The sequence below is a fragment of the Balaenoptera musculus genome, chromosome 14 (genome assembly GCF_009873245.2).
Source record: "Balaenoptera musculus isolate JJ_BM4_2016_0621 chromosome 14, mBalMus1.pri.v3, whole genome shotgun sequence".
NCBI classification, from domain to species: Eukaryota; Metazoa; Chordata; class Mammalia; order Artiodactyla; family Balaenopteridae; genus Balaenoptera; species Balaenoptera musculus.
This window is the reverse complement of record NC_045798.1, coordinates 21706328-21733410: the sequence shown is the minus strand read 5'-3', so window position 1 is coordinate 21733410 and position 27083 is coordinate 21706328. Positions and strand designations below refer to the sequence as shown.

The 27083-nt window shown below is 35.5% G+C and overlaps 1 protein-coding gene across 2 annotated transcripts in view; it reads left to right on the top strand.

Annotated features, from left to right (window-relative positions):
- The window catches only part of HORMAD2 (HORMA domain containing 2), a 74422-nt gene that overhangs the window by 22974 nt on the left and 24365 nt on the right, over nt 1-27083 (top strand). The window contains exons 8-10 of one of the 2 annotated variants that reach the window (XM_036823479.1): nt 1298-1306; nt 2223-2371; nt 2551-2804. In XM_036823479.1, coding sequence (XP_036679374.1) covers nt 1298-1306; nt 2223-2371; nt 2551-2804 — 412 coding nt within the window. Of the gene's footprint in view, nt 1-1297; nt 1307-2219; nt 2372-2550; nt 2805-27083 lie in introns of both variants that reach the window. The other variant, XM_036823478.1, reaches the window with a different exon arrangement.

The window sequence follows — 27083 nt, the reverse complement described above, 5'->3', positions numbered from 1 at the left end:
GATGAGATGGAACAGAAGTGGGGAGGGTGGATGATAGGGAAAGCCTTGGGTGGTAGAAAGCTGCACCTCAGGGGGATGAGTTTCTCTGAAAGGAATAACACTGAAGAGAAATGTGGCCTAATTCTCAATTTTCCATACTTTTAGCTCTGTCTCATCATTTATTATTACAAGTTTAATGATTTCTCTCCAAGATTCACACCCTTAATTATCCTCTCATTTGTAAAATTTACAGACAGCATTAGGATGTGAAGAGGAAGTAAGTTCTAGGAACAAGAATTAAGGTACTAACCATCATTAGCTAACATCTGTATAACACTTTACAGATTGTTCAGCACTTTTCACACATATTCTGTCACATAAAACAGCTGCCTTTTACTCTCTAAAATTCAAACATAAGTACAACTGACAAGCAGATTAATCTCTTTTGTTACGAGGGCACATATGTCTAGAGGTGAACAGTAAAACAGAAATGGCCGAATCTGGGACTTCCTGGTGGTCCAGTGGTTAAGACTCCGTGCTCCCAATGCAGGGGGACCGGGTTCGATCCCTGGTCAGGGAACTAGATCCCACATGCCGCAACTAAAAGTTCTCTCATGCCGCAACGAAGATCCCACGTGCCGCAACTAAGGCCTGGCACAGCCAAATAAATAAATAAATAAATATTTAAAAAAAGAAAAAAGAAGAAATGGCCAAATCTTTCTGCTACTAAGGGGAAGAGAAGGTAATGCATACGTGACCAAAGGTGGGCATTTGTTCAAGTGATTGTTCATACAAAATTACCTTATCACCTCTTCTATAGTAAAGAAAATTTTCCTTTTAAAAGAGTACAAGGGAGTCTTGAAAATGATTTTACGTGAGTATGATTTTATGAATATGGTGTATACTGAAGGATCCCATGTGCTACATGGCTATAGCCCCTCCCTCTCATTACCTATTTCAAATTGGTTAAATCCTGGTAGACAAAACTTCAAGTTTTTCAAAACTGAAAAAGGAGCAAATGTGTTTCCTTAATGTTTGTTTTATGAATTCACACTATCTCTAGTAGTTCAATTACTAAGGATTATTTTTCAGTATTGAGAAAGGCATTGTAAAAATATATTGCACTCATAGTCCTTCTTGGAAACTACTCAAATGTGAGACTAATTGGGGAAAAAATTTTGGAGAGAAATAAAAAATGTTTAGAGTTGGAAGGTGATTTAGTCCAACTTGTCCATTCATTCATTAATACAACAAATGTTTATTGAGTACTTAATATAGTTGGGCACTAAACTTAGTACAGTGGAGATGAAAAATATAGCCACTCATAGTCTAGAGGGGACATACAGTTACAAACAGGGGTGAGGTATAAGGATTACCAGGGAAGACTTCCCTGAAGAGATGACACATGAGATAGGTATTAAAGGCTAAATTCAGTAGAGTCAGGAAAAGAAGTGGGAAAAGCACAGTACAAGCAAAGTGAACAGCACATACAAATGCACAGGAGTAAGAAGGAACTGGGTAGTAGTTGCAGATGAAGGTGGAGGTGAGTGTGTGGTTGGTTGTGAAAGGCATTGTACACACACTGTTCTCAAATTTGATTGAAAGGTGATGGATATAATAGAAGAAATTTGAGCAAGAGAATGACATGAGTGGATTTTCCTATTAGGAATATTATTTGGTAGTAGTGTGGAGAATGTTTTGCAGTGTGGACAAGAAGAAAAGCAGGAAGAATAGTCACTCATTGTCATAATCCATGTAAAAGTGAGAAGCGGATGCCTCTGAGAGATAACCAGATGGTACAAAGGCCCAGAGCTGATGATTGATTTAACTTGGAGAGGTATAGAAATGTGTGTAAGCTTATCTCACATAGGAGCTAACTGACATAGAGTGTCTAAGTGACTTGACCAGGGTCATTCAGCCAGTTAGCAGCAGAGCCAATATTAAATGTCAAGTCCATTGTGCTCACTATTATAGTATGCAGTTATTTGTAAATTAGATTTTTAAAAAATCAGGTCACATTTAAAATGTCTTAAGGGAACTTGCTACTTAAGAAATCCTTTGTATATACATTGCAAAAAGTACAATAACTCGTCTAATTTATATTCTAAAATAGTCTCAAGAGTGTCCTGAGTTTAGTTTATATTTATCTGATCATACAGTAAAAAGTTTTGTTCTTTTTAAAATAGATTTTCAATATTATATGTGATTGAAAAGTATGCTGTTTTTCTATGTGGTTATAGCAGTAGCACAGCCTTCGAAAGTGGGACAAACAGTGAAGATATTAAGAAAGCCAGTGCTCTACTGATGCGTAAATTGTATATACTGATGCAGAACCTTGGACCCCTTCCTAATGATGTTATACTTACTATGAAACTCCACTACTATAATGCAGGTAGGTGGAGACCTCTAGTCAAATTCCTTCTTCAGTGCTGAAGTAAATATTTTGGATAAATAGAAGGATTTTGGCAAGCATTTGAAAGAGATGTCTGTTGTTACACATGAAAGATTACGCTGCCTTGTTCTCCTGAAACTCAACAGTTTTCTTGGTTTTCTGCCCTTTTCATTTTGCAGTGACCCCACATGATTACCATCCCCCTGGTTTTAAAGAAGGGGTAAACTCACACTTCCTGCTGTTCGACGGGAAGCCTGTAAACGTGCAAGTGGGATTGGTCTCCACTGGCTTTCATAGCATGAAAGTAAAAGTCACAACCGAGGCCACCAGAGTGTCTGATTTGGAGAACAATCTCTTGCAGGAGAGCAGCACTACAGAGATCGCCCATCAGGGTCTAGACTGTGATGAAGAGGAAGAGGAATGCAACAATCACGTAAGGCAAAGCTGTAGCGACCCTCCATTGCTTCAGTTAAACCCAGTTGACATTTTTCAGTTCATACACAGGTCATATCATAGTAACAGGATCCAATGGAGTGTGCCGGGTGTAAAAACTGAAACAAAACTAGCCCCTAACCTCGAGTCTTTATTCTAAAAAAGCACTATCTTCAAGAAGGAAATATACTCTGTTAGATGAAGTGGTCCATGGCTAGGAGAAAAAAAGACTTTCTAATATACTTCTTTTTTATAAAAGGTACCGATGAATTTAGGAAATTTGGGATTTTCTATAACTTATAAGAGCATGTTAAACATATTTAAAAATATTATAGGTGTTTATTCATACTCACTGCAAGTATAAGTAAGTTCTTGATTACTGGGGTAGAAAAGTGTTATGGATAAACCTAAGTCAGAGTGCATTCATTTTCACTGCTGTAGATTATTCTACTCTTGACAGACAGTCTTTCTTCCTCTGCAATTGTTATAAACATTCATGTATACACCTCCTCGTACACATATGCAAGAGTGTCTCCAGGGAATATACCAAAGAGTCCTAGGGCTTGCACATTTTCAACTTTATTAGGTAATGAAAAACTGTTCTCCAAAATGGTTGTACCAATTTATGCTCCACCAACAGTGGAGGGAGTGCTCTACATTGCTGTCAATACTTTTTTTTTTTTAAGTAATACTTTAAATTGTATTTATTTATTTATTTACGGCTGCATTGGGTCTTCGTTGCTGCGCGCGGGCTTTCTCTAGTTGCAGAGAGCGGGGCTACTCTTTGCTGGTGCGCGGGCTTCTCATTGCGGTGGCTTCTTTTGTTGTGGAGCACAGGCTATAGACACGTGGGTTCAGTAGTTGTGGCTTGCAAGCTCTAGAGCTCGGGCTTAGTAGTTGTGGCGCATGGGCTTAGTTGCTCCGCGGCATGTGGGATCTTCCCGGACGAGGGCTTGAACCCGTGTGCCCTGCATTGTCAGGCAGATTCTTAACCACTGCGCCACCAGGGAAGTCCCCTTGTCAATACTTAATTTTACCCAAGTTTATGTTTTCTGCCTAACTCCTGGATGTAAATGGTAATGCTTCATGATTTGATTTTGATTTGCATTTCCCTGATTATTAGTGAGTTTAAGCATCTTTTCATGTATGTTGGCTGTTCTGGTTTTCTTATGTATAAAGTAACTGTTCAAGTCTTTCATGCATTTTTCTATTGGATTATTTATCCTTTCCTCATTGATTTAAAAATATGTTCTGAATAATAATTATTTTTCATTATTTATGTTGCAATTTTTTTTCAGGTTTGTGGCTTGTCTCTTCACTTTCTTTAAGATGTTTTTTGCTAAAGAGAAGTTCTTAATTTTAATGTAGTCAACTCTTTTCCTCTAATATGTGCTTTTGGATATTAAGAAATTCTTCCTTATCTGAGTTCATTTTTAATATTCTCCTCTATTTTGTTATAAAAATTTTAAGGTTTTTCTTTTTACATTTTTATTCCACTTGGAGTTTATTTTTATTTGTGGGGTAGGTAAGGTAGACCAGACCCCTTTTACATTTTAAAATCCAAGTGTAATATACATACAGAAAAATACATATATCATAGTGATACAGCTCAATTCACAAACTGAACACCAGGGCTGGGATGAGAGTGAGGCAAACAAGGTAAGAGTGAGTACCACCTTAAATATTACTTCCTAGGTATCTTGTTTGCCTCACCCCATTCCAGCCCTACTGAATACACATGTGAAATCAGCACCCAGATCAAGAAACAAAATACTACCAGCACCTTGAGAAAACTCAGTCTTACTTTGCAGTCACTGTTCTACTCAACAGGAGTATCTCTATCCTGGCTTCTATTAGCATAGATTAGTTTCTCTTGTTTTTTATTTTATAGATGTGGAATCATGGAGCATGAAACATTTTTTCACTGCTTTGAACATTCCGAACATGTTTTTTAGTGAAATATATACACATTTCTGGCGGGAATAGATTTACTAGGAGTAGAATTGCTGGGTCACAGGATATGAGTACATTTAGCTTTAATAGATACTACAAAACAATTTCCAAAGTGCTTGTGCCAATTTACACTTCCATCAGCAAGTTTTGGTTGCTCCACATCCTCACCAACTGTTGGCATTTTCCATCTTTTTAATTTTAGCCATTCTGGTGGGTGTGTAGTGGTAGGTCATTGTGGTTTTAATTTGCAGTTTCCTGATGACTAATGAAGATGAGCACCTTTTCACATGTTTATTGGCCATGTTGGATGTCCTCTTTTGTGAAATGTCTTTTCAAGTCATTTGTCATTTTTCTATTGGGTTCTATTGGGTTTGTCTTTCATTCTTATGGATTTGTAGGAGTTCTGAATATATATTCCACATATAAGTCCTTTGTCAGGTACATGTATTGTGAATATCTCTTCAACTTTCTAACTTGCCTTTTTACTCTCTTAACGGTGTATTGTGATGAACAGAATATTAATTTTAATATAGTTCAACTTATCAATCTTTTTGGCTATCTTCGGCAGTTTTTATTTAAAAAATTTTATCCGCTCTAAAGTTTACAGAGATGTACTCTATGTTTTTCTCTAACAAGGAGAAATAGCTGCAGAAACAGAAGTGATTTTTAAAATTGTAAGATACCTCCATGAATAACATCATACCAAAAATATAAATAACTGACCTTTCTCTCCCCTATCTTCAAGTATTTATATATTTTCGTATGACGTTATTCATGGAGGTCTCATAATTTTAAAAATTGCTTCTGCTTCTGTAGTTATGTCCCTGTTTTTATATCTGGTATTTATTTGTGCCCCATTTGTTTTTCTTGGTTAGATTGGCCCCAAATCAGTATTTTTTTTTAATAAATTTATTTTATTTTATTTATTTTTTATTTTTGGCTGCGTTGGGTCTTCGTTGCTGTGCGCGGGCTTTCTCTAATTGCGGCGAGCAGGGGCTACTCTTTATTGCGGTGCGCGGGCTTCTCATTGCGGTGGCTTCTCTTGTTGCGGAGCACGGGCTCTAGGCGCACGGGCTTTAGTAGTTGTGGCACATGGGCTCAGTAGTTGTGGCTCGTTGGCTCCAGAGCGCAGGCTCAGTAGTTGTGGTGCACGGGCTTAGTTGCTCTGTGGCATGTGGGATCTTCCCGGCCCAGGGCTCAAACCCGTGTCCTCTGCATTGGCAGGCGGATTCTTAACCACTGCACCACCAGGGAAGTCCAAGTATTTTTTATTACTCTTTTCAAAGTCATCTTTTAGTTGTGCTGATCTCTTCTGTTGCTTTGTTTTTCTATTTTGCTCATGTTTTGTTTTTATCTTTGCCTTCCTCTATTTCTCTGGTTTGGTTTTGTCTCCCTTATTCCAAACTGATCTCTCCATCAATATATAGACATATATATTCTACGAGTACCTCTAATTCAGTATCAAATGGAATTTCAACTTCTTACCAAACATGTTCTTCTTCCTCCCAGGTTCCTTATCTTTGTATTTCATTAAAACTTTACCAAGCAGCCTTACCAGGAATATGTTCAATTCCTATTTTCTTCTCACTTTTCACAGCCTTTTGGTTACCATTTCCGTCTGTTTTGTATCTGAAATACTTCTCCAGTCTGGCCCTATTGCCATTGTACTGATTCAGGCTGTCATCATTGCTTTCTTGGTGAAGGACAGCTGAGCCTCCTAACTGGGTCTCCCTGATGTCAGCATTGCCCCTCTAATTTGTCTTCCAGAGTGCCAGAGAGTGAAGGTACTAAAACTATGATGATCATTTTCAAATATTTCAAGTTGATTTATTTTGTGTAATTTCAAAGGTCAGAATGAGAGCCAGAAAATGAAAATTACATTGGCTGGGTGAGGTGTGCAGAGGTTGATTTTGGCTCAAGAGAAGGAAGAACTTTCTCTTAAAAAATTTTAAAGCAATAGCATAATGATATTAAAGTAATTTAAAAAGCAGTGCAAATCTTCCAGCTGTCCTACCATCCCATCCCATCAGTACTGTTTTCTTTCCTTTTTTTTTTTTTGGCCACACCACAGCATGTGGGATCTTAGTTCCCCAACCAGGGATCAAATCTGTGCCGCCTGCAGTGGAAGCACAGAGTCTTAACCGCTAGACTGCCAGGGAAGTCCCTGTTTTCATTTGTATATGTTCCATCCCATCTAGTCATTTTCCACAGATATACATATTTATACATGATTTTAATCATGGTATAAATATAAATTTGTTTTATTGATAATTTTATACTTAATATTAATTTTATAACTATGTCCCACCTTACTCTTCATATTTTTAATTTTAATGAACTTTTTTTTCCATTTAGGTATTATACCATTTTCCTACATTAAACATTTAAGTTAATTCCTGATTTTACTATTATAAATGGTGTTGTAATAAATACCTTTGTATGTATGGCAGAATTTTCCCTTATTTTCTAAGGGTATAGTATCAGGAGTGAAATTTACAGAGCCTGAAAATTTGTATAGCTCTCAAATGAGTATTATCATTTTCCAGAAGCTTCCAGCTTCTCTACCTCCTCAGGATGGATTTTCTAAAAATGACAACTACTTGATAAAACTGATTGTCTTGAGAAGGGTGAATGCTTTGTCGACAGCTGTGTTCAAGTACAGGTATATACTATGTTCAAGATAGAGTATAGATGATTGTCTCTAGGGTGTTGCAAGAGAAAATCATGATTTAGGGGGAAGGTTGAACTAGACTGACCTCTGAGGTCCCTTCCATGCTAAGATTCCCTGGGTTATATTTTGAATTCCTATTAAGAGCATAATGCCCTACTAAGCACTGTGAGGAAAATTAAGACATATAAAATATAGTTTCTACATTTGAGAACTCTAGCTGAAGAGACAATATCTACGTGATATAAAGAAAAATAATACTAGAGAGTATATGAATGATAGAAATAATATTAACTAACAATACTGAGCATGATACTCAGGGCTTCACATGTATTATCACTTTAAATCTTCCCAGCTATTTTATGAGGTAGATTCTATTATTATCCTGATTTTACAAAGGAGAAAACTGAGACTTAGAGAAATTAGCCCAAGGCTACAGATACAGTGAATAAGTAGCAGGGCCAGAATTCAAATCAAGGCAGTTGGACTCCAAAGCCTGTGCTCTTAGGATACAGAAATAAAGGTAAACTGGCACTGTGTAGGAAGGTTTCATTGAGTTGATATTATGGATGCATCAGTTTGATTGGCAGAGATTAAGGCAGAGGACGTTCCAGGCAAGTTGGAAAGTACAGTGTAGTAGCATCAGAACTTCTGTCTCTATGATTTGGAATTCCAATTCTGAACCTTCCACATCTTTCCCTGTATCCTACCTGGCTTTGCTGAAATCTCTACTTTTCATTAACTTTAACTCAAAGATTTTTAAAAGCTTTTTTAAATCATACGATTTTTCTATTAAAATATAAAGTTTACAAAATCTCGATCAAACAGCTTATACTGCTTTTTCACCAGTGATCCATAGTAAAGAAGTAATTTAACGTAATCATCTTGTGAGGTTATTGTAAGATTGAAAAAAATATTTTAATACAATTTTCTTTTTCAGGTTATTTCTTATCTCAGTCACAGAAAGACAAATATAAAAGATTTCTACCAGTAGTTGAAATTATTCAATATTTGTACTCTTCATTTTCTGGTGTGATCCTTAAGATCTGAAGAACAATGTAAAACTGAGATCATAGTTTGGCAATGGATTCAGAAATAATTAAAGGAGATAAACTTGAAATTTAAAATTTCTTAGATGATAAGAACTCTTAAAACCTAACTCCACTTGGAAAATAGGACACAGAACCCAAGTAAAGAGACCAAGGAATCCCAGGACAAAACAGGGTTATGTAGAACTGTCTGAAAAACCCTGTCCCAAATGTGTCCTTATTTTATCTACCTCTGCGACATCTTCAGGACAGGTCTTCCTTCCTTGTAGGGGTGGTTTAAGCTTAAGACCTTAGGTAGTAAGGACACACAAACACAGTGGCACCTCACAGTACTCTGTGAAGTTGGACCTGTTTTCTCTGTTTCAGTCAGCTGGATGGATAGCAATAGACGTATACACTAGAGAGAGACTCTTGGACAGGCTTCTTTAAAGAACTCACCTATGTGGTGACAATAACCACATGTTCTGGAATTGGTTGTAGAATCTTATTTAAATTTTATGCTAAGTTTAAATAATGAGGGAAAAGTACTTCTTTCTAATAGAGGTAGTTAACCCAGGCTCCTTAAAGGATTAGTAATTACTGGTACATCCAGACAGCTATAAAAAGATGGAGGGCTAATGTTGCACATGTCTATTGTAGAGACTGATGGTCCTAGTTTATTAAGCCATTACAGCTCTTTGGGAATTCGTATTTTTATCAGTTTTTAAGTGGGGATCCATAGGCTGTAATTTTCTAATTTTCTGAGCTTTTTATGAGTTTTTGTACCCTCAGAAAGGGTTGCTTTTTCTTTTTGATGAATTCCACAAAATAATACATATATTATAACAATATATGCATTTTTTGCCCTGTGTGAAGGCCATTTCTTACCTTTTGTGCTAACACATTTGATTAAAGTGTAAATGATTTGTTTTTGAGAAATTAGAATGTAAAGTACATTGGTTCCAAAGTAAATGGTACCATTTAAGCATGGACTAGAAATATATTTTCTGCAATTCCTTAGAATTGCTTTGTATTCTAGTCAGTGGATTAAAACAAGAGCCTTCTCATTCAGAATCTATTTTCTCCCACTAAACTCTGAACTGAAGTTTTGCATTTTTGAGGTATAGTCTGATGATTTTCATAGTATTACATCTCTTGAAGCATATATGCCTTGTTTGATACAATGTAGTGTTGGCAAGAATATCTTAGATTCTTGGAAATAGAGTTGATTATTGAAAACGTTGGAAGCAGCACATTATCTACAGAAAATATTCAGACTTAAAAACCACACATCATTCTCTCTTTATCATGGGGCTATAGTCCTTTTCACAAAGTTTCTTTTTGTCAAATAGGAAATTTTTTTCAATTAATTTTTCTGTTCTGCATTACAGAATATAATTGTTATCCTCTGTTAACCATGAAAAGAGGAATGAAAGTTGGTTGACTTTTCCATCAGTCATATAAGTCATCTCTTTTTTTAAATGAATCACTCTATAACATATCAGAGAATTATTTCCTTCTTTTGTGAGTAGGAAGAGCCACTCTGATGATCTGTGTATGCTTCATTTACATAAAGAAAAAAAGAGTATATTGATATATATATATTACAACAGAAGAAAAGCATAGTGAGTAATCTTAGGTAATAACACTTTGGATGTTACTATTATTAAACCCTAGCATTAAAAGAAGTAAGTTTTGTTTTTTTAAAAAAGGAGTAAGACTGAGAATGTTCTTTTTGGTTTAAAAAAAATGCCTGTAATAATCTGAAATAATACAATGTTATCATTATACTAAAACCAGTGTAATATTAGGCTCTATTTAGAGTTTTTTTAAAAAATAAAGACTTTATTGAGATTTAGTCAATTATGTATTGGAAAAAATATAATGATAATGTTACTTAATTATATAAAACTATATACAGTTGGCCAACTTTTCCTGATACTTGTTATATGTGCTGCTAGTTTTCCATTTGAAGTTACATTGCCTGTTGGTAAACAGATGAGATTATGGTTTGTAACAAACCCAGGCATTGTAAGGAGAGTAATTCTTTTGGTATTTATATTAGGATCTCAAAATTGAGATTTAAGACTTCAGAAGATCAGTCCTTCAGACAGTGATAAAGAAGAGCTAGAAACAGAAGTATATATATATCCTCTGTGGAGCCACCACCTCAAATTTGCTTCTTCCTGTATGATGGAGGGCTCCTCCTGCTTTGATAACCAAATTCAGAACAAACAGAAACCTTATAGCTAATGGCACTGGTCTGACATTAAAACAAGTCTACACTTAGCTCATTGTGAAGAAAGTTTAAAATAATATTCTAAAATATTCTAATCAACCATAAGTTATCAACATTTATTCAGTCAGCAAATTTATATTGAAGCCTATCATGCTTGACTCACTGTACAAAGGTAGTAGACACAAAGATAAACACGTCAAATCCCTGATTCAGAATCGCTCAGGAGAAATGGAACAAGTAGCTGTTATATAAATAATAATAATAATCAGCATTTATTAAGTGCCTACAAAGGGCTTTATATACACATGGCTTCAATTGATCCCAACAACTTTGCATAACATTTTATAGCTGAAGAAACAGAAGTTCATAGACATTAAGTAGTATATCCAAGGTTGCCCAACTAGAAAGCATCAGAGTCGGTATCAGAGAACCTAGGTCTCTCTGGCTCCAAACCTCATCCTCAGTCCATTAAACGTTACATTCATTCATGTAGGAGAGAATGTTAAAAATCCCACAAGAGAGCAAAAATCCTATAGAATGATTAAATTCCACTTTTATTCATGAAGGAATAATGTAACAGACTTGCTCTCCTGTTATAAAAAATTAGGAAACTGGGTAAAATATATGAAGCAACTGTTTTCATACATTAGATAACAGGAAGGGCAAAACTGTGATCCCTGAGAGAAGAAAAACAAGATGAGCCTTAAAACTGCACCTTCCGTCAGGGGGTCCTTTCTGGACCACCGGTGCGGGAAGGGGGAACCCAAGCAGAGCATGGCATCTTGCTGGGTTGAAGAAATAGACTGGAGTTTGAGGAAGCTGAAGCGCCTGGGGACAGAGTATCAGAAGGGAGGGATCTACAGAGAGAAAGAGCTCCAGAGATCATCACTGGCATCCCTTGAGTCTTTTGTTGAATATTCTGCTTCTCAGGTATGGGTTGAAATTCTACAAGGTTGGACACAGAAAACTATTGGGGGAACTGTAAAAGATTCTTAGAACTCTCACAAGACTGACAGATGTTCACATAACGATCAGTTATGTGGAGAGACCTTGCTGAACACCTGGAACATTCAATAGAGACTCCAGAAGGGTTACACCTTAGCATGAAAGCTAAACCAATCCTTTAGTGAAGGCCTCCAAACCGAACTCTAACAGCTTAAAAACAAGCCTTGAAAGGATCAAGCTTATTTGCCTGCCAAAATAACATTCAACACTTTTTAGAGGAAAACAAAGTCCAAACACTCAACTAAGTAACATTCTTATTGTCCAGAATCTGATAACAATTCATTCACATGTAAAGCAGCAGAAAAACTGACCCATAACCAAGGAAAATTAGTCAATAGAAGGAGACCCAGAAATGCCAGCAATGATAAAATTAGCAGATAAGGACTTTAAAACAACTATTATACCAAGTGCAATGATAACCTATGTTTACACAAAAACATGTATGCAAATGTTTATAGTGACATTATTTGTAATCTCCCAAAACTGGAAACAACCAAGATGTTCTTTAACGGGAGAATGGATACATTTAAAATAAAAAAGAACAAACTACTGGTACCTGCAACATCATGGATCAGTTGCAAATACATCATGCTAAGTGAAAGAAGCCAGAATCAAAAGACTACATACTGTATGATTCTATTTATACAACATTTTTTTCTTGAACAGCTTTATTGAGATATAATTCATATACCATACAAATTGCCCACTTAAAGTATACAATTCAATGGTTTTTAGTATGTTCAAAGAGTTGTGCAACTATCATCACAGTCAATCTTAGAACATTTTCATCACCCCAGAGAGGAACCCCATACCCTTTAACTATCACCTCCCTATTTCCTCTTTCCGTCTCTCCCCCAAGTCTTAAGCAACCATTAATCTATTTTCTGTCTCTATAGATTTTCTTATTCTGAATATTTCATATAAGTGAAGTCACACAATATATTGTGTTTTGTGACTGGCTTCTTTCACTTAGCATTATGTTTTCAAGTTTCCCCCATGTGGTAGCATGTATTGGTGCTTCATTCCTTTTTATGGCTGAATAATATTCCATTGTATGGGTAGACCACATGTTTATCTATTCATCAGTGATGGACAATTAGGTTGTTTCCACCTTTTGGCTATTATGAGTAATGCTACTATAAACATTCATGTGGGACTTCCCTGGCGGTCCAGTGGTTAAGACTCTGCTTCCACTGCAAGGGGCACAGGTTCGATCCCTGGTCGGGGAACTAAGATCCTGCATCATGCCAACAACAACAACAACAACAACAACAAAACGAAAAAACGTTCATGTACAAGTTTTTTGGAACACCTATTTTTAATTCTCTTGGGTATATACCTAGGAGTGGCATTGCTGGGTCCTATTAACTCTGTTTAATCATTTGAAGAACTCCAAAACTGTCTTCTAAAGTGGCTGCACCATTTTATATTTCCCCCTGCAGTGTATGCAAGTTCTAATTTTCTTCACATCCACAACAAGACTTATGTCACTTTTTGATTCTAGCCATCCTAGTAGGTATGAAGTAACTGGTATCTCGTTGTTATGATTTCTATATCTGTAGCAACTAGTGATATCATTGTTTATTGTCCATTTATATATCTTTCATGGAGAAATGTTTATTCAGATATTTTGCCCATTTTTAAGTTAGGTTATTTGTAAACAACAATAAAAACTGTTGAGGTGTAAAAATTCTTTATATTTCCTGGGTACAGTCTCTTAACAGATGTATGACTTGGAAATATTTTCTCCCATTCTATGAGTTGTCTTTTCATTTTTGTGATGGTGTCCTTTGACGCACAAATGGTTTTTAATTTTGATCAAGTCCAAATTATCCATTTTTTCTCTTGTTGCTTATGCTTTGTGCGATGTGTGTATGTGATATCCAAGAATCCTCTGCCAAATCCAAGGTCATGAAGATTTACTCCTTTGTTTCCTTCTAGGAGTTTTATAGTTTTAGCTCTTACATTTAGATCTTTGATACAGTTTGAGAGTCAATTTTAGTATATGGTGTGAGGTAAGAATCTGACAGCATGCTTTTGCATGTGGATATTCCAACACCATTTGTTCAAAAGACTATTCTTTCTCCCTGAAATGGTCCTAGTGCTCTTGTCAAAATCAGTTGACCATAGACAGATGGTTTTATTTCGGGACTCTCAATTCTATTCCATTAGTCTATGTGTCTATCCTTATGCCAGTACCACACTGTCTTGATTACCATTGTTTTGTAATAAGTTTTTTTTTTTTTTTTGTAATAAGTTTTGAATCAAGTATGAGTCCTCCTACTTCCTTCTTTTTTCTCAGGATTGTTTTGGTTATTCTGAGTTCTTTGCAATTTCATATGAATTTGAGAATCAGCTTGTCAATTTCTATAAAGAAGTCTGCTAGGATTCACATAGGGATTGCATTGAATCTCAAGATCAGTTTGGGGATTAATGACATCTTAATAATATTAAGCTTTTTGATCCATGAACATGGGATATTTATCCATTTATTTAGATTTTCTTTAATTTCTTTCAGCAATGTTAGTTGCACACATCCTGTTAGTTCTGTTTCTCTGCAGAACCCTAGATAATACACTTGCTGAACTTGTTAATTCTAATAGTTTTTTAGTGGATTCTTTAGGATTTTCCACATACAAGATCATGTCATCTGCAAATAGATACACTTTTACTTCTTCCTTTCCAATATGGATGCATTTTGTTTCTTTTCCTTTTGTAATTGCCCTGGCTAGAACTTCCATTACAATGTTGAATAGAAGCGGTGAGAGTGGACAGCCTTGTCTTGTTCCTGATCTTAGGAGGAAAGCATCCAGTGTTTCACCATTAAGTATGTTATTGACTATGGTTTTTCAGTAGGTGCCCTCTAACATGTTGAATAAGTTTCCTTCTATTCCTAGTTTCTTCAGTGTTTTTTTTTTTTTAATCGTGAAAGGCTGTTGGATTTTGTCAAATGCTTTTTTTCTATTAAGATGATCAAGTGATTTTGATATGATGTATTACATTAATTGATTTTTACATATTAAACCAAGCTTGTATTTCTGGGATAAATCCCATTTGGTCATGGGAGATTTTATATATATATATATAATTATAATAAAATATATTAAGTATAATATTATAAATAATATATTTATTATATATAAATAATATATTATAATAAAAATATAAAATATATTATAATAATATATATAAAATATATTTTTTTTCCTGAATTCAGTTTGCTAAAATTTTGTTAAGGATTTTTATGTCCACACATATAAGAGATATTAATCTATAGTTTTCTCTTCTTGTGATGTCTTTGTCTGGTTTGGTATCAGGATAACATTGGCCTCATAAAATGAGTTGGGAAGTGTTCACTCCTTTTCTATAGTTTGTGGAGAGTTTGCATTAGTTTTTCTTTGAATTAAAATAAGTTAGCTGGGTCTGGGTTTTTCTTTCTGGGTAGTTTTAAACTTATTATTAATTCAGTCTCTTCACTTGTTATAGATCTATTTAGATTTTCTATTGATATTTCTTCTTGAGTCAGTTTTAGTAGTTTGTGTCTTTCTAGGAATTTATTATTTCAGCTATGTTATCTCTATTGACATATAACTGGTTATAGTACTCCTTTATACTACTTTCTTATATTTTTGTAAAGTCAGTAGTAATGTTTGCTGTTTTATTTTTTTAATTTATGTATTTTTATTTATTTTTGGCTGCGTGTGGGCTTTCTCTAGGTGCAGCGAGCGGGGGGCTACTCTTCATTGTGGTGCGTGGGCTTCTCATTGCGGTGGCATCTCGTTGCGGAGCAGGGGCTCTAGGCACACGGGCTTCAGTAGTTGTGGCACGTGGGCTCAGTAGTTGTGGCTCGCGGGCTCTAGAGCACAGGCTCAGTAGTTGTGGTGCACGGGCTTAGTTGCTTCCAGGCATGTGGGATCTTCCTGGACCAGGGCTCAAACCCGTGTCCCCTGCATTGGCAGGCGGATTCTTAACCACTGTGCCACCAGGGAAGCCCTGCTGTTTTATTTCTGATTCTAGTAATTTGAGTCTTCTCTCTTGTTTTCTTGGCTACAGGTTTGTCAATTCTGTTGATCTTTCAAAGAACCAGCTTATGGATTCATCAGTTTTCTCTATTGTTTTTTGTATTCTCCATTTCATAAATTTCCAATACAGTCTGTATTACCTTTCTTCTGCTTGTTTTAGATTTAGTTTGCACTTTTCCATTGTCTTAAGGAGGAAGTTTAGGTTCTTTGAGATCTTTCTTCTTTCTTAATATAGGCATTTACACCTATTAAATTCCCTCTAAGCACTGCTGTTTTAGCAGTGTTATGTTTTGTTCTGTTGTATCTTCTTTTTTATTCATCTCATATGATTTTCTGACTTCTCTTTCGATTTCTTTTTTGATACATTGGTTATTTAGGAGTGTGTTGTTTAATTTTCATGTATTTGTGTGTTTCCTCGATTTTATTCTGTTCTTGATTTCTAACTTTATTCCACTGTAGTCAGAGAACATACTTTTAATTATTTTTATCCTTTTAAATTTATTTGAGATTTGTTTTTATGATTTAACATATGGTCTTTGCTGGGGAATGTTCCACATGCACTTGGGAAGAATGTACATTCTGCTGTTATTGAATATAGTGTTTTATAGATGTTGTTATGTCTAGTTAGTTTATACTATTTTTCAGTCCTTTTATTTCCTTATTAATCTTCTGTCTAGCTGTTCTACTCATTACTAAAATTGGGGTATTGAGGTCCTCAACTGTTATTGTTGAATTGCCTGTTTTTCCCTTCACTTCTGTCAGTTTTTGCTTCATGTAATTTTGTGTTCTATTGTTAGGTGTGTATATATGTTTATAATTATTTTATCTTCTTGATGGATTGGCCCTTTCATCATCATAAAATGTCCCTCATTATCTCCAGTAACAATCGCTGCCTTTTGATGGGATTGTTTAATCCATTCACACTAATGTTATTATTATTATTATTTTAAAGTCTTTATTGAATTCATTACAATATTGCTTCTGTTTTACGTCTTGGTATTTTGGCTGCGAGGCATGCGGGATCCCAGCTCCCCAACCAGGGATCGAACCTGCACCCCCTACACTGGAAGGTGAAGCCTCAACCACTGGACTGCCAGGGAAGTCCCTAATGTTATTTTTGATAAAGTAGGATTTATGACTACCATTTTACTTTTCATTTTCTATGTGTTTGTCTTTTCTGTTCTTCTAGTCTCCTTTACTGCTTTCTTTTGTACTGAGTGAATATTTTTAATGAAGCATTTAAAATTAAACATTTTTTCACTAAATTTTTTGTTTTTTTAATTGGTTACTCTATCATATACATCTTAACTCATCAGAATTAGCTTCAGGTTTATGCTAGTTTAATTCCAGGGAGATTTAGCAGTGTTACTCCTATATAGCTCTATTCCCTTTCCCCCTTTTCTGTGGTATTATTGCTACAAATATTACACCTATAATGTTACACACCCAGCAATACATTGTCATAATTATTACTCTGTCATCTGTAGTCATTTTCTTAGTCCAATGCAGCTTTGTTCCCACTCAAGTCCTGTTTGCTCATATTGGCACGTATATTACACTTCCTTATGTTATAGATTGAACAATACATTAAATACATACTATTGAATTTCTCCAGGAGTCTCTTCTAACAGGTCTGAGGTGATATCTCATTGTGGTTTTGATTTGCATTTCCCTGATGAGCATCTTTTCATGTGCCTGTTGGTCATCTGCATTTCCTCTTTGGAAAAATGCCTATTTCTTCTGCCCATTTTTTAATCGGGTTGTTTGGTTTTTTTGATGTTGAGTTACATAAGCTGTTTATATATGTTGGATATTAATCCCTTATCGGTCATGTCATTTGCAAATATTTTCTCCCATTCTGTAGGTTGTCTTTTCATTTTGTCGATGGTTTCCTTTGCTGTGCAAAATCTTTTAAGTTTAATTAGCCCTCATTTGTTTATTTTTGCTTTTATTTCCTTTACTTTTAGGAGACAGATCCAAAAAATTATTGCTGTGATTTATGTCAAAGAGTGTTCTGTCTTTGTTTTCCTCTAGGAGTTTTATAGTATCCAGTCTTACATTTAGGTCTTTAATCCATTTTGAGTTTACTTTTGTAGATGGTGTTAGAGAATGTTCTAATTTCATTCTTTTACATGTAGCTGTCCAGTTTTCCCAGAACCACTTATTGAAGAGACTGTCTTTTCTCCATTGTATATTTTCTTGCTTCCTTTGTTGTAGTGAAATTTATTTCTTAAATAATAAGACTTGAAAGTCAAAATTAGTCCTTGGTTCGTGGGCTGCAGAATGGATGTTGTATTAGCAGGCATGAAAACAACATTAATCTCATTGTACATCTCCCTCAGAGCTCTTGAGTGACCAGGTACATTGTCAATGAGCAATAATATTTTGAAAGGAATTTCTTTTTCCTGAGCAGCAGGTCTCAACAGTGTTATCAATAGACATACTGTCATCCAGGCTCTGTTATTCCATTTATAGAGCACAGGCAGAGTAGATTTAGAATAATTCTTAAGGGCCCCAGGATTCTCAGAATGGTAAGTAAACACTGGCTTCAACTTCCAAGTCACCAGCAGTATTGGCCCCTAACAAGAGAGTCAGCCTGTCCTTTGAAGCTTTGAAGTCAGGCATTGGTGTTTCCTCTGTAGCTATGAAAGTCCTAGATGGCATCTTCTTCCAATATAAGGCTGTTTCATTTACACTGAAAATCTGTTATTTAGTGTAGCTACCTTCATTAATTATCTTAGCTAGAACTTCTGGATAACTTGCTGCAGCTTCTACATCAGAACTTGCTGCTTTATCCACTTTCATGTTATGAAGATGGCTTCTTTCCTTAAACGTCATGAACCAACCTCTGCTAGCCTCAAACTTTTCTTCTGCAGCTTCTTCACCTCTCTAAGCCTTCATAAAATTGAAGAGAATTAGGACCTTGCTCTGGATTAGGCTTTGGTTTAAGGCAATGCTGTGGCTGGTTTGATCTTCTCTCCAGACCACTAAAACTTTCTCTATATCAGCAAGACTGTTTTGCTTTCTTATTATTCATGTGTTCATTGGAGTAGCATTTTTAATTTCCTTCAAAAATTTTTCCTTTGCTCTCACAGCTTGGCTAACTGTTTGCCACAAGAGGCCTAGCTTTGGGCCTAGTATGGCTTTTGACATGCCTTCCTTTATTTAATCTTAAAAAAGAAAAACAAACAAACTTTTTGATTTAAAGTGAAAGACATTCAACTCTTCCTTTCACTTGAACACTTAGAGGCCACTGTAGGGTTATTAATTGGCCTAATTTCAATATTGTTGTGTTCAGGGAATAGAGAGTCCTGAGGAGAGGGAGAGAGATGGGGAACAGCCAGGCGGTGGTGCAGTCAGAACTCACAAAACATTTATTGATTAAGTTCATTGTCTTATATGAGTGCAGTACATGGTGCCCCCAAAAGAGTTACAATGGTAACAATCAAAAGATCGCTGATAGGGCTTCCCTGGTGGCGCAGTGGTTGGGAATCTGCCTGCTAATGCAGGGGACACGGGTTCGAGCCCTGGTCTGGGAAGATCCCACATGCCGCGGAGCAGCTAGGCCCGTGAGCCACAACTACTGAGCCTGCGCGTCTGGAGCCTGTACTTCGCAACAAGAGAGGCCGCGATAGTGAAGAGGCTCGCGCACCGCGATGAAGAGTGGCCCCCGCTTGCAGCAACTAGAGAAAGCCCTTGCACAGAAACGAAGACCCAACACGGCCAAAAATAAATATAAAAATAAATAAATAAAAGATTATTATAAAAAAAAAGAACAAAAGTGATTTAAAAAAAAAAGATCACTGATAACAGATCACCATAACAAATATGACAATAATGAAAAAATTTGAAATATTTTGAGAATTATCAAAATGTGACACAGAGACATGAAGTGAGCAAATGCTGTTAGAAAAATGGCTCTGACAGACTTGCTCCACACAGCATTGCCACAAACCTTCAATTTGTAAGAAACGTAATATCTGCAAAGCACAATAAAATGAGGTATGCCTGTATTAGAAATCAATAACAATATATCTGGGAAATATATAAAAATTTGGAAAATATTGAAACTATCAATAAAATTGATAAACCTATAAGCTAGACTGATTAAAAAATAGAGAAGACACAAATTACCAATAACAGGCATGAGAGATCGATATTGCTACAAATCTCACAGATATCAAAAGCAACATAAAGAAATATTGTAAAAACTGTATTCTGATAAATTGGACAACTTAGATGAAATAGTCACATTCCTTGAAAGACACAGATTACCAAACTGACACATATAGAAATAGATAAACTTAATAATCTTATATTGTATAAAGGAGTTGAATTTGTAACTAAAACCCTTCACATAAAGGAAACTCCAGTTTAGATGGTTTCACTGGTGAATTCTTTCAAACAATTAAGAAAGAAATAATGCTGATCTTAAACAAACTCTTTAAGAAAATATTGAAGACTTCACAACTCATTTTATGAAGCCGGCATTATCTGATTCTAAAACCAGACAAATACATTATAAGAAAAGAAAACTCGGAATCAAACAATACCAATAGCTCTCATGACTGACTATAAATGCAAGTATCTTTAACAAAATATTAGCAAAGCAAATTCAGCAATATATAGAAAGAAAAATGCATCATGACTATATGGGGTTTATCCCACAAATGCAAGATTGGTTTAAGATTTTAAAATCAATCAATGTAACTCACCATATTAACAGAATAAAGGAGAAAAACCACATGATCATCTTTATAGATGCAGAAAAAGTGTTTGATGAAATCAACATTTATTTGTAATTTTTTAAAAAGAAACTTCTAGAAGACAAGGAATGGAAGGGGACTTCCTCAACCTTATAAAAGACATTTACACCATGCACCTTTTGTCAATTAATCTATGACAAAGGAAGCAAGAATATACAATGGAGAAAAGACGTTCTCTCTGGGACGTCCCTGGTGGTTAAGACTCCGCACTCCCAATGCAGGGGGCCCGGGTTCGATCCCTGGTCAGGGAACTAGATCCCACATGCTGCAACTAAAGATCCTGCATGCCACAACTAAAAATTCCTCATGCCACAAGGGAGATCCCATGTGCTGCAACTAAGACCCGGTACAGCCAAATAACTAACTAAATAAATAAATAATTTAAAAAGACAGTCTCTTCAACAGCTAGTGCTGGGAAAACTGGACAGCTACATGTAAAACATTGAGAATGTTACCTCACACCATATACAAAAATTCAAAATGGATTAAAGACCTATATGTAAGACCTGAAACCATAAAATTCCTAGAAGGGAACATAGGCAGAACACTCTCTGACATAAATTATAGCAATATTTTTTTCAGATCTGTCTCCTCAGGCAAAATAGATAAAAGCAAAAATAAACAAATGGGACCTAATTAAACTTAAAAGCTTTTGCAAAGCAAAGGAAACCATTGACAAAACAAAAAGACAACCTACAGAATGGGAGAAAATGTTTGCAAATGATATGACCAGCAAGGGGTTAATATACAAAATATATAAATAGCACATACTACTCAATATCAAAAAAACAAACAACCTGACCTAAAAAATGGGCAGAGGAACTGAATAGACATTTTCCCAAAGATGGTATGCAGACGGCCAACAAGCACATGAAAAGATGCTCAACACTGCTAATTACTAGAAAAATGCAGATCAAAACAACAATGAGATATCACCTTACACCTGTCAGAATGATTATCATTAAAAAGTCTACAAATAGCAAATGTTGGAGAGGATGTGGAGAAAAGAGAACCCTTGTACACTGTTGGTGGGAATGTAAATTGGTGCAGCCATTATGGAAAACTGTATGGAGGTTCCTTGAAAAACTAAAAATAGAACTATCATATGATCCAGCAATTCTTCTCCTGGGTGTATGTTCAGAAAAGACAAAAACACTCATTCAAAAAGATACATGCACTCCAATGTTCATAGCAGCATTATTTACAATTGCCAAGATATGGAAGCAACCCAAGTGCCCATCAACAGACGAATGGATAAAGAAGATGTGAGATACATACATACATATGTATATATATAATGGAATATTACTCAGCCATAGAAAATAATGAAATTCTACCATTTGCAGCAACATGGATGTACCTAGAGAATATTATGCTTAGTGAAATAAGTTAGAAAAAGACAAATACTGTATGATATCACTTATATGTGAAATCCAAAAAAAAAAAAGAAATGAATATATAGGCAAAACAGAAACAGACTCACAGATATAGAAAACAAACTAGTGGTTGCCAAAGGGGAGAGGGAAGGGGGAGGAGCAAATTTGGGATTAAGAGATATGAACTGCTATGTATAAAATAGATAAGCAACAAGGATATATTATATGCACAGGGAATTATAGCCATTATCTTGTAATAACACTTAATGGAGTATAATCTGTAAAAATACTGAATCACTATGCCGTACACCTGAAAGTAATATAGTATCATAAATCAACTATACTTCAATTTAAAAAAAGACATTTACAAAGAACCTAAAGGTAGCATCATACATAATGGTGAAAGACTAAACACTTTGTACCTAAGATAGAGAGTAAAATAGGATATCAACTCTTACTACTTCTATTTAACATTATACTAGAGGTCCTAGTCAGTGAATTAAAGTAAGAATAAAAAATAAAAGGCATACAGATTGGAAAGGAAGGAGTAAAACTAAATTTCTTTGAAAATGACACGACTGTGTACACAGAAAATCCTGACACTACAAGGATTAATATATGAAATTAGCAAGGTCACAGGATACAGGGTCAATACACAAAAAAACTATTGTATTTCTCTATACTATCAATGAACAATTGGAAAATGAAAGATTTAAATACTATTTACAGTGGCATAAAAATTCATGAAATACTTAAAGCTAAATTAATAAGACATTTGCCAAAATGTACACAATTAAAACTATAAAACATTGCTGAGATAAATTAAAGAAGACCAAAATAAATGCAGAGATCTACCATGTTCATGGATTGGAAGACATGATTAAGATGTCAGTTCTCTCCAAATTGATCTATACATTCAGTGGAATCCCAGTCAAAACTCCCCAGGCCTCTCTTTTGTGGAAATTGATAAGCTGCTTCTAAATTTAAAAGGAAATGCAAAGGACCTAGAAAAGACATAGAACTTTTGAAAAAGAACAAAGTTGTAGAACTTACTGTATCAGATATCAAGACTGTAAAGGTACTAAAAGTACAGTAAACAAGATAGGGTGACCTTGTAGTAAAGATAGACATATAAATCAATGGAACAGAATACAGAATTCAGAAATATACCCACACATATATAATCAATTGAGTTTTTACGAAGGTACCAAGGTAAAAGATAGTCTTTGACAAATGGTGCTGGAACAATTGGATATCCATATATCCATATTAAGTGAACCTTAATCCTTACCTCATACCACACACAAGGTTAACTGAAGACAGATTAAGGACCTAAACGTAAGCGCTAAAACTATAAAACTTCTAGAAGGAAACAAAATGTTCAGCAAAAAGCTTTCAGGCAGTTCCCTAAAAATACTAACCATAAAAGGAAAAATATTGATAAATTGGACTTTATCAAAATTTAAAACTTCTCTTCCAAAAAGATATTGCTAAGAAAATAAAAAGGCAAGCTAAAAACTGGGTGAATATATTCTTATTACATACATCTGACAAAGAACTTTTATTCAGGATATATAATTTTTATGTGTACAGATGATATTTATACAGGTTATTTTCAACTCAAGAAAACAATCCCATTTTAAAAAATGTCCAAGATTTGAACAGACACTTCACCAAAAAATATGTACCCATAGCCAAGTAAGCACATGAAAAGATGCTTCATGTTATTAGTCATCTGGAAAATAAAAATTAAAACCAAAATGAGATACTAGCATACATTCACTAGAATGACTAAAATTAAAATCGACAATACCAAGTGTTGTCAAGGATGTAAATCTTTTGGAATTTTCATACATTGCTGGTGGGTATGTTAAATGGTACAACCACTTTGGAGAAGATTTTATCAACTTCCTATAAAGTTAAACATATGCTTACTATATGGTACAGCAATCTCACTCCTAGTTATTTATCCAAGAGAAATGAAAACATATAATCACAAAAATACTTGAACAGAAGTGTTCATAGCAGCTATATTCATAATAGCTCCTATTATTGGAAACAACCCAAATGCCCATCAACAGGTCCTGGGATCAGCAAACTGTGGTATCTTTGAACAATGAATTAGTATTAGCAATAATAATAATAAAGAATAAACTGTGCAAAACTGTGAATGAATTTTTAAAAGTCAAAAAAAGTCAGACAAGGGCTTCCCTGGTGGCGCAGTGGTTGAGAATCCGCCTGCCAATGCAGGGGACACGGGTTCGAGCCCTGGTCCAGGAAGATCCCACATGCCGCGGAGCAACTAAGTCCGTGCGCCACAACTACTGAGCCTGTGCTCTAGAGCCCGTGAGTCACAACTACTGAGCCCGCGTGCCACAACTACTGAAGCCCACGCGCCTAGAGCCCGTGCTCTGCAATGAGAGAAGCCACTGCAATGAGAAGCCCGCGCACTGCAATGAAGAGTAGCCCCCGCTCACCGCAACTAGAGAAAGCCCGCGCGCAGCAACGAAGACCCAACACAGCCAAAAATAAATAAATAAAATAAATAAATTTAAAAAAAAAAGTCAGACAAGAGTACATACTATATGATTTCATTTACATGAAATTCTAGAAGCAAAACTAATCTAAAATGACAGGAAACAAACTGATGTTTGCCTAGGGGTGGGGGTTGGATGGGGATTTAGTGCAAAGAGGAATAGGGAAACTTTAAGTCGATGAAATGTTCTCTATCTTGATTGTGGTGGTGGATATATAGGTTTATCAAAGCTCATAGAAATGTATACTTAAAATAGATGCAATAGTATGTACAATAGTATGTAAACTTTGCCTCATTACAGTTAAATTTTAAAAAGCAGTAATCCATGGTATTACTCATTAAAGCCCTATTGGTAATTGTTCCAAATTGGAAACAACCTAAGCATCCCTCAGTGAAAGTTTGGTTCAATAAGTTTTGGTAGACCAATAAGGTGAGGCACTATGTAGCCATTAAGAACACAGTAGAGAAGTAAAATTATTGATCTGGAGAAAATATTTGTACTTTTTTGGTAAATGAAAATAAGATAAAACAAGCCACCCAATACTCCCCCAATATATAATTTAATTTGGGTTATGTCAATAATTTGCATTATATTCTTATAACTATATAATTCTATAAAGAGCTGAGTTATGTAGTAAGTCATGATTGCTTTTCCTTTCTTGCATAAGATTTTGCTTTCTCTGCAGTTAATAATTGTTCTTCATTTGCTTAGTTTTTTCTCTACTTATTCCTAATTCAATTCCAAACTTTCTGCTGATTATCTAAACCTGCACTATCCAAAATGGTAGCCCCTAACCACATGTGGCTATTAAAATTTAAATTAATTGTAATTAAGTGAAATGATAAGTTTAGTTCCTCAGTCACACTTGTCACATTTCAAGTGCTCTGGTTAGTGACTGCTGTATTGGACAGTGCAGATATAGAACATTTCCATCATCACAGAAAGATCTAATGACAGTGCTGGCCTAAGTCTCCTCTAAGATACTCAGAAGCAATAATTTTGTCCTCACTGAGAAATTTCTCCTGGAGCTTTTCACCTTTGACCAAATCTGTTGCTCTCTGGTGCCTGGCTCTCATCCTGGAATCTACCTTCAACAATTTCTGGGGAATTCTTTGCCTCTCCTGGTCTTGTGTTAGACCTTTTGTTTGCTATTCTTGGTTTTCTCCCTCATTTCCATGGAGCATACCCTCTGATAACTTCCTGAGAAGAGGAGTGATGGGAGGTGAGTTTTTGAAATCATACAAGCCCTAAAAATATTATTATTTTACCCTTATATTTGATTGAGAGTCTGGCTGGAAATAACAATCTAGGAGGACAATTATTTTTCATGAGAATTTTGAGGCATTGTTCCTTGTGTTCTAGCTTCTGGTGTTGCTGTTAAGAATTTCCAAGCCATTCTGATTTTGAGTTTTTGTATATTATCTGTTTTTTCCTGTCTGGAAGCTTTTTCCTCAGATTTCTGAAACTTCATAATGTTGTGCCTTGATATAGTTCTGTTTTCATTAATTATTTATGCTTGTCAGTCAGTGGCCAGTTTGAATCTGGTAACTTGGGTGATCCTTCAGTTCTGGGAAATTTTCTTGAATTATTTCCTTGATAAAAATTATGTCCCCTCAAAACTCTCTATCCTTTCTTTCTGGATCTCCTAATATTTAGATAGTAGACCTCCTGTATATAGTTACTCTATTTTTAAAAATCTTTTCTCTACAATTTTCCATATACTTGTGCTTTTGTTCTGCTCTCGTGGATAACTCTTCAACGTAATCCTGTTCTTCTGTTGAGTTTTTATTTGTGCTATTGTATTTTGTTTCCAAGAGACTTTTGTTGTTGTTCTCTGAGTGTTCCTTTTTATGGCATCCTGCTCTCGTTAATGCTTACAGAATTGTCTCTTATCTCAGAGGATATTGATATCTCTAGATACATTTCTTCTCTTTGTCTGTCTGTTTGTTTCTTCTATTTGTTTGTTGTTTCCTCCTTTACCCCCATCCACCTCTCCTACCTCTCTCTCCTCAGAAGGCCAAAGATGGCTGGTAGTCCTTGGTTGTCTGCTTATAATTAAAAGGGGAAGGACTAGAAAGCTCTGACCTTGTGGATGATTGTGATTGTGGCCTTCATTGTAGAATGATATGATCAGGCCTTTGGGGGGAATGCTCAATATCTGTATTTTTAAATCATTCCTCTTGGTCAGTTTCTTCAATCTATGTTGGCCACCAGTGTTTTGGGAGGCAAATAGCGATAGAGGGCTGAGGGCCTCCACATTCAGTATGCATAGTTTCACTTAATTCCCCCATTTCCAGTACCATAACCCTGCCTCAACTATGCTTTGGATCCCACTATCCAAACACCTCTATCACCTTCCCCAGAGAATAAACTTCCGATTTTATGCCTGGGTGGGCAAGGGGCAACTGTTTGGTTTTGCAAAATTGAAGAAGGGGTCTGAGGATTCCAACTGCTTCATAAATGTCTTTTAGTGGGTCTTATTTTAGCTCTTCTACCCACCCTCTTTATCCCTTATTTCAAAAGTACCTGATGCTGGAAATTCTTTAGACTGCTGTACATTTGGATGGTTCTTGGTTTGCCCCACTGCTGGTTTAAGTTACCAGCTACATTAGTTACCTCTCATCCATCTGCTTTCCAGCTTCCAAACTTTCATTGCTGTTGTTTTCTCTCTTATTCTTTCTGTCCT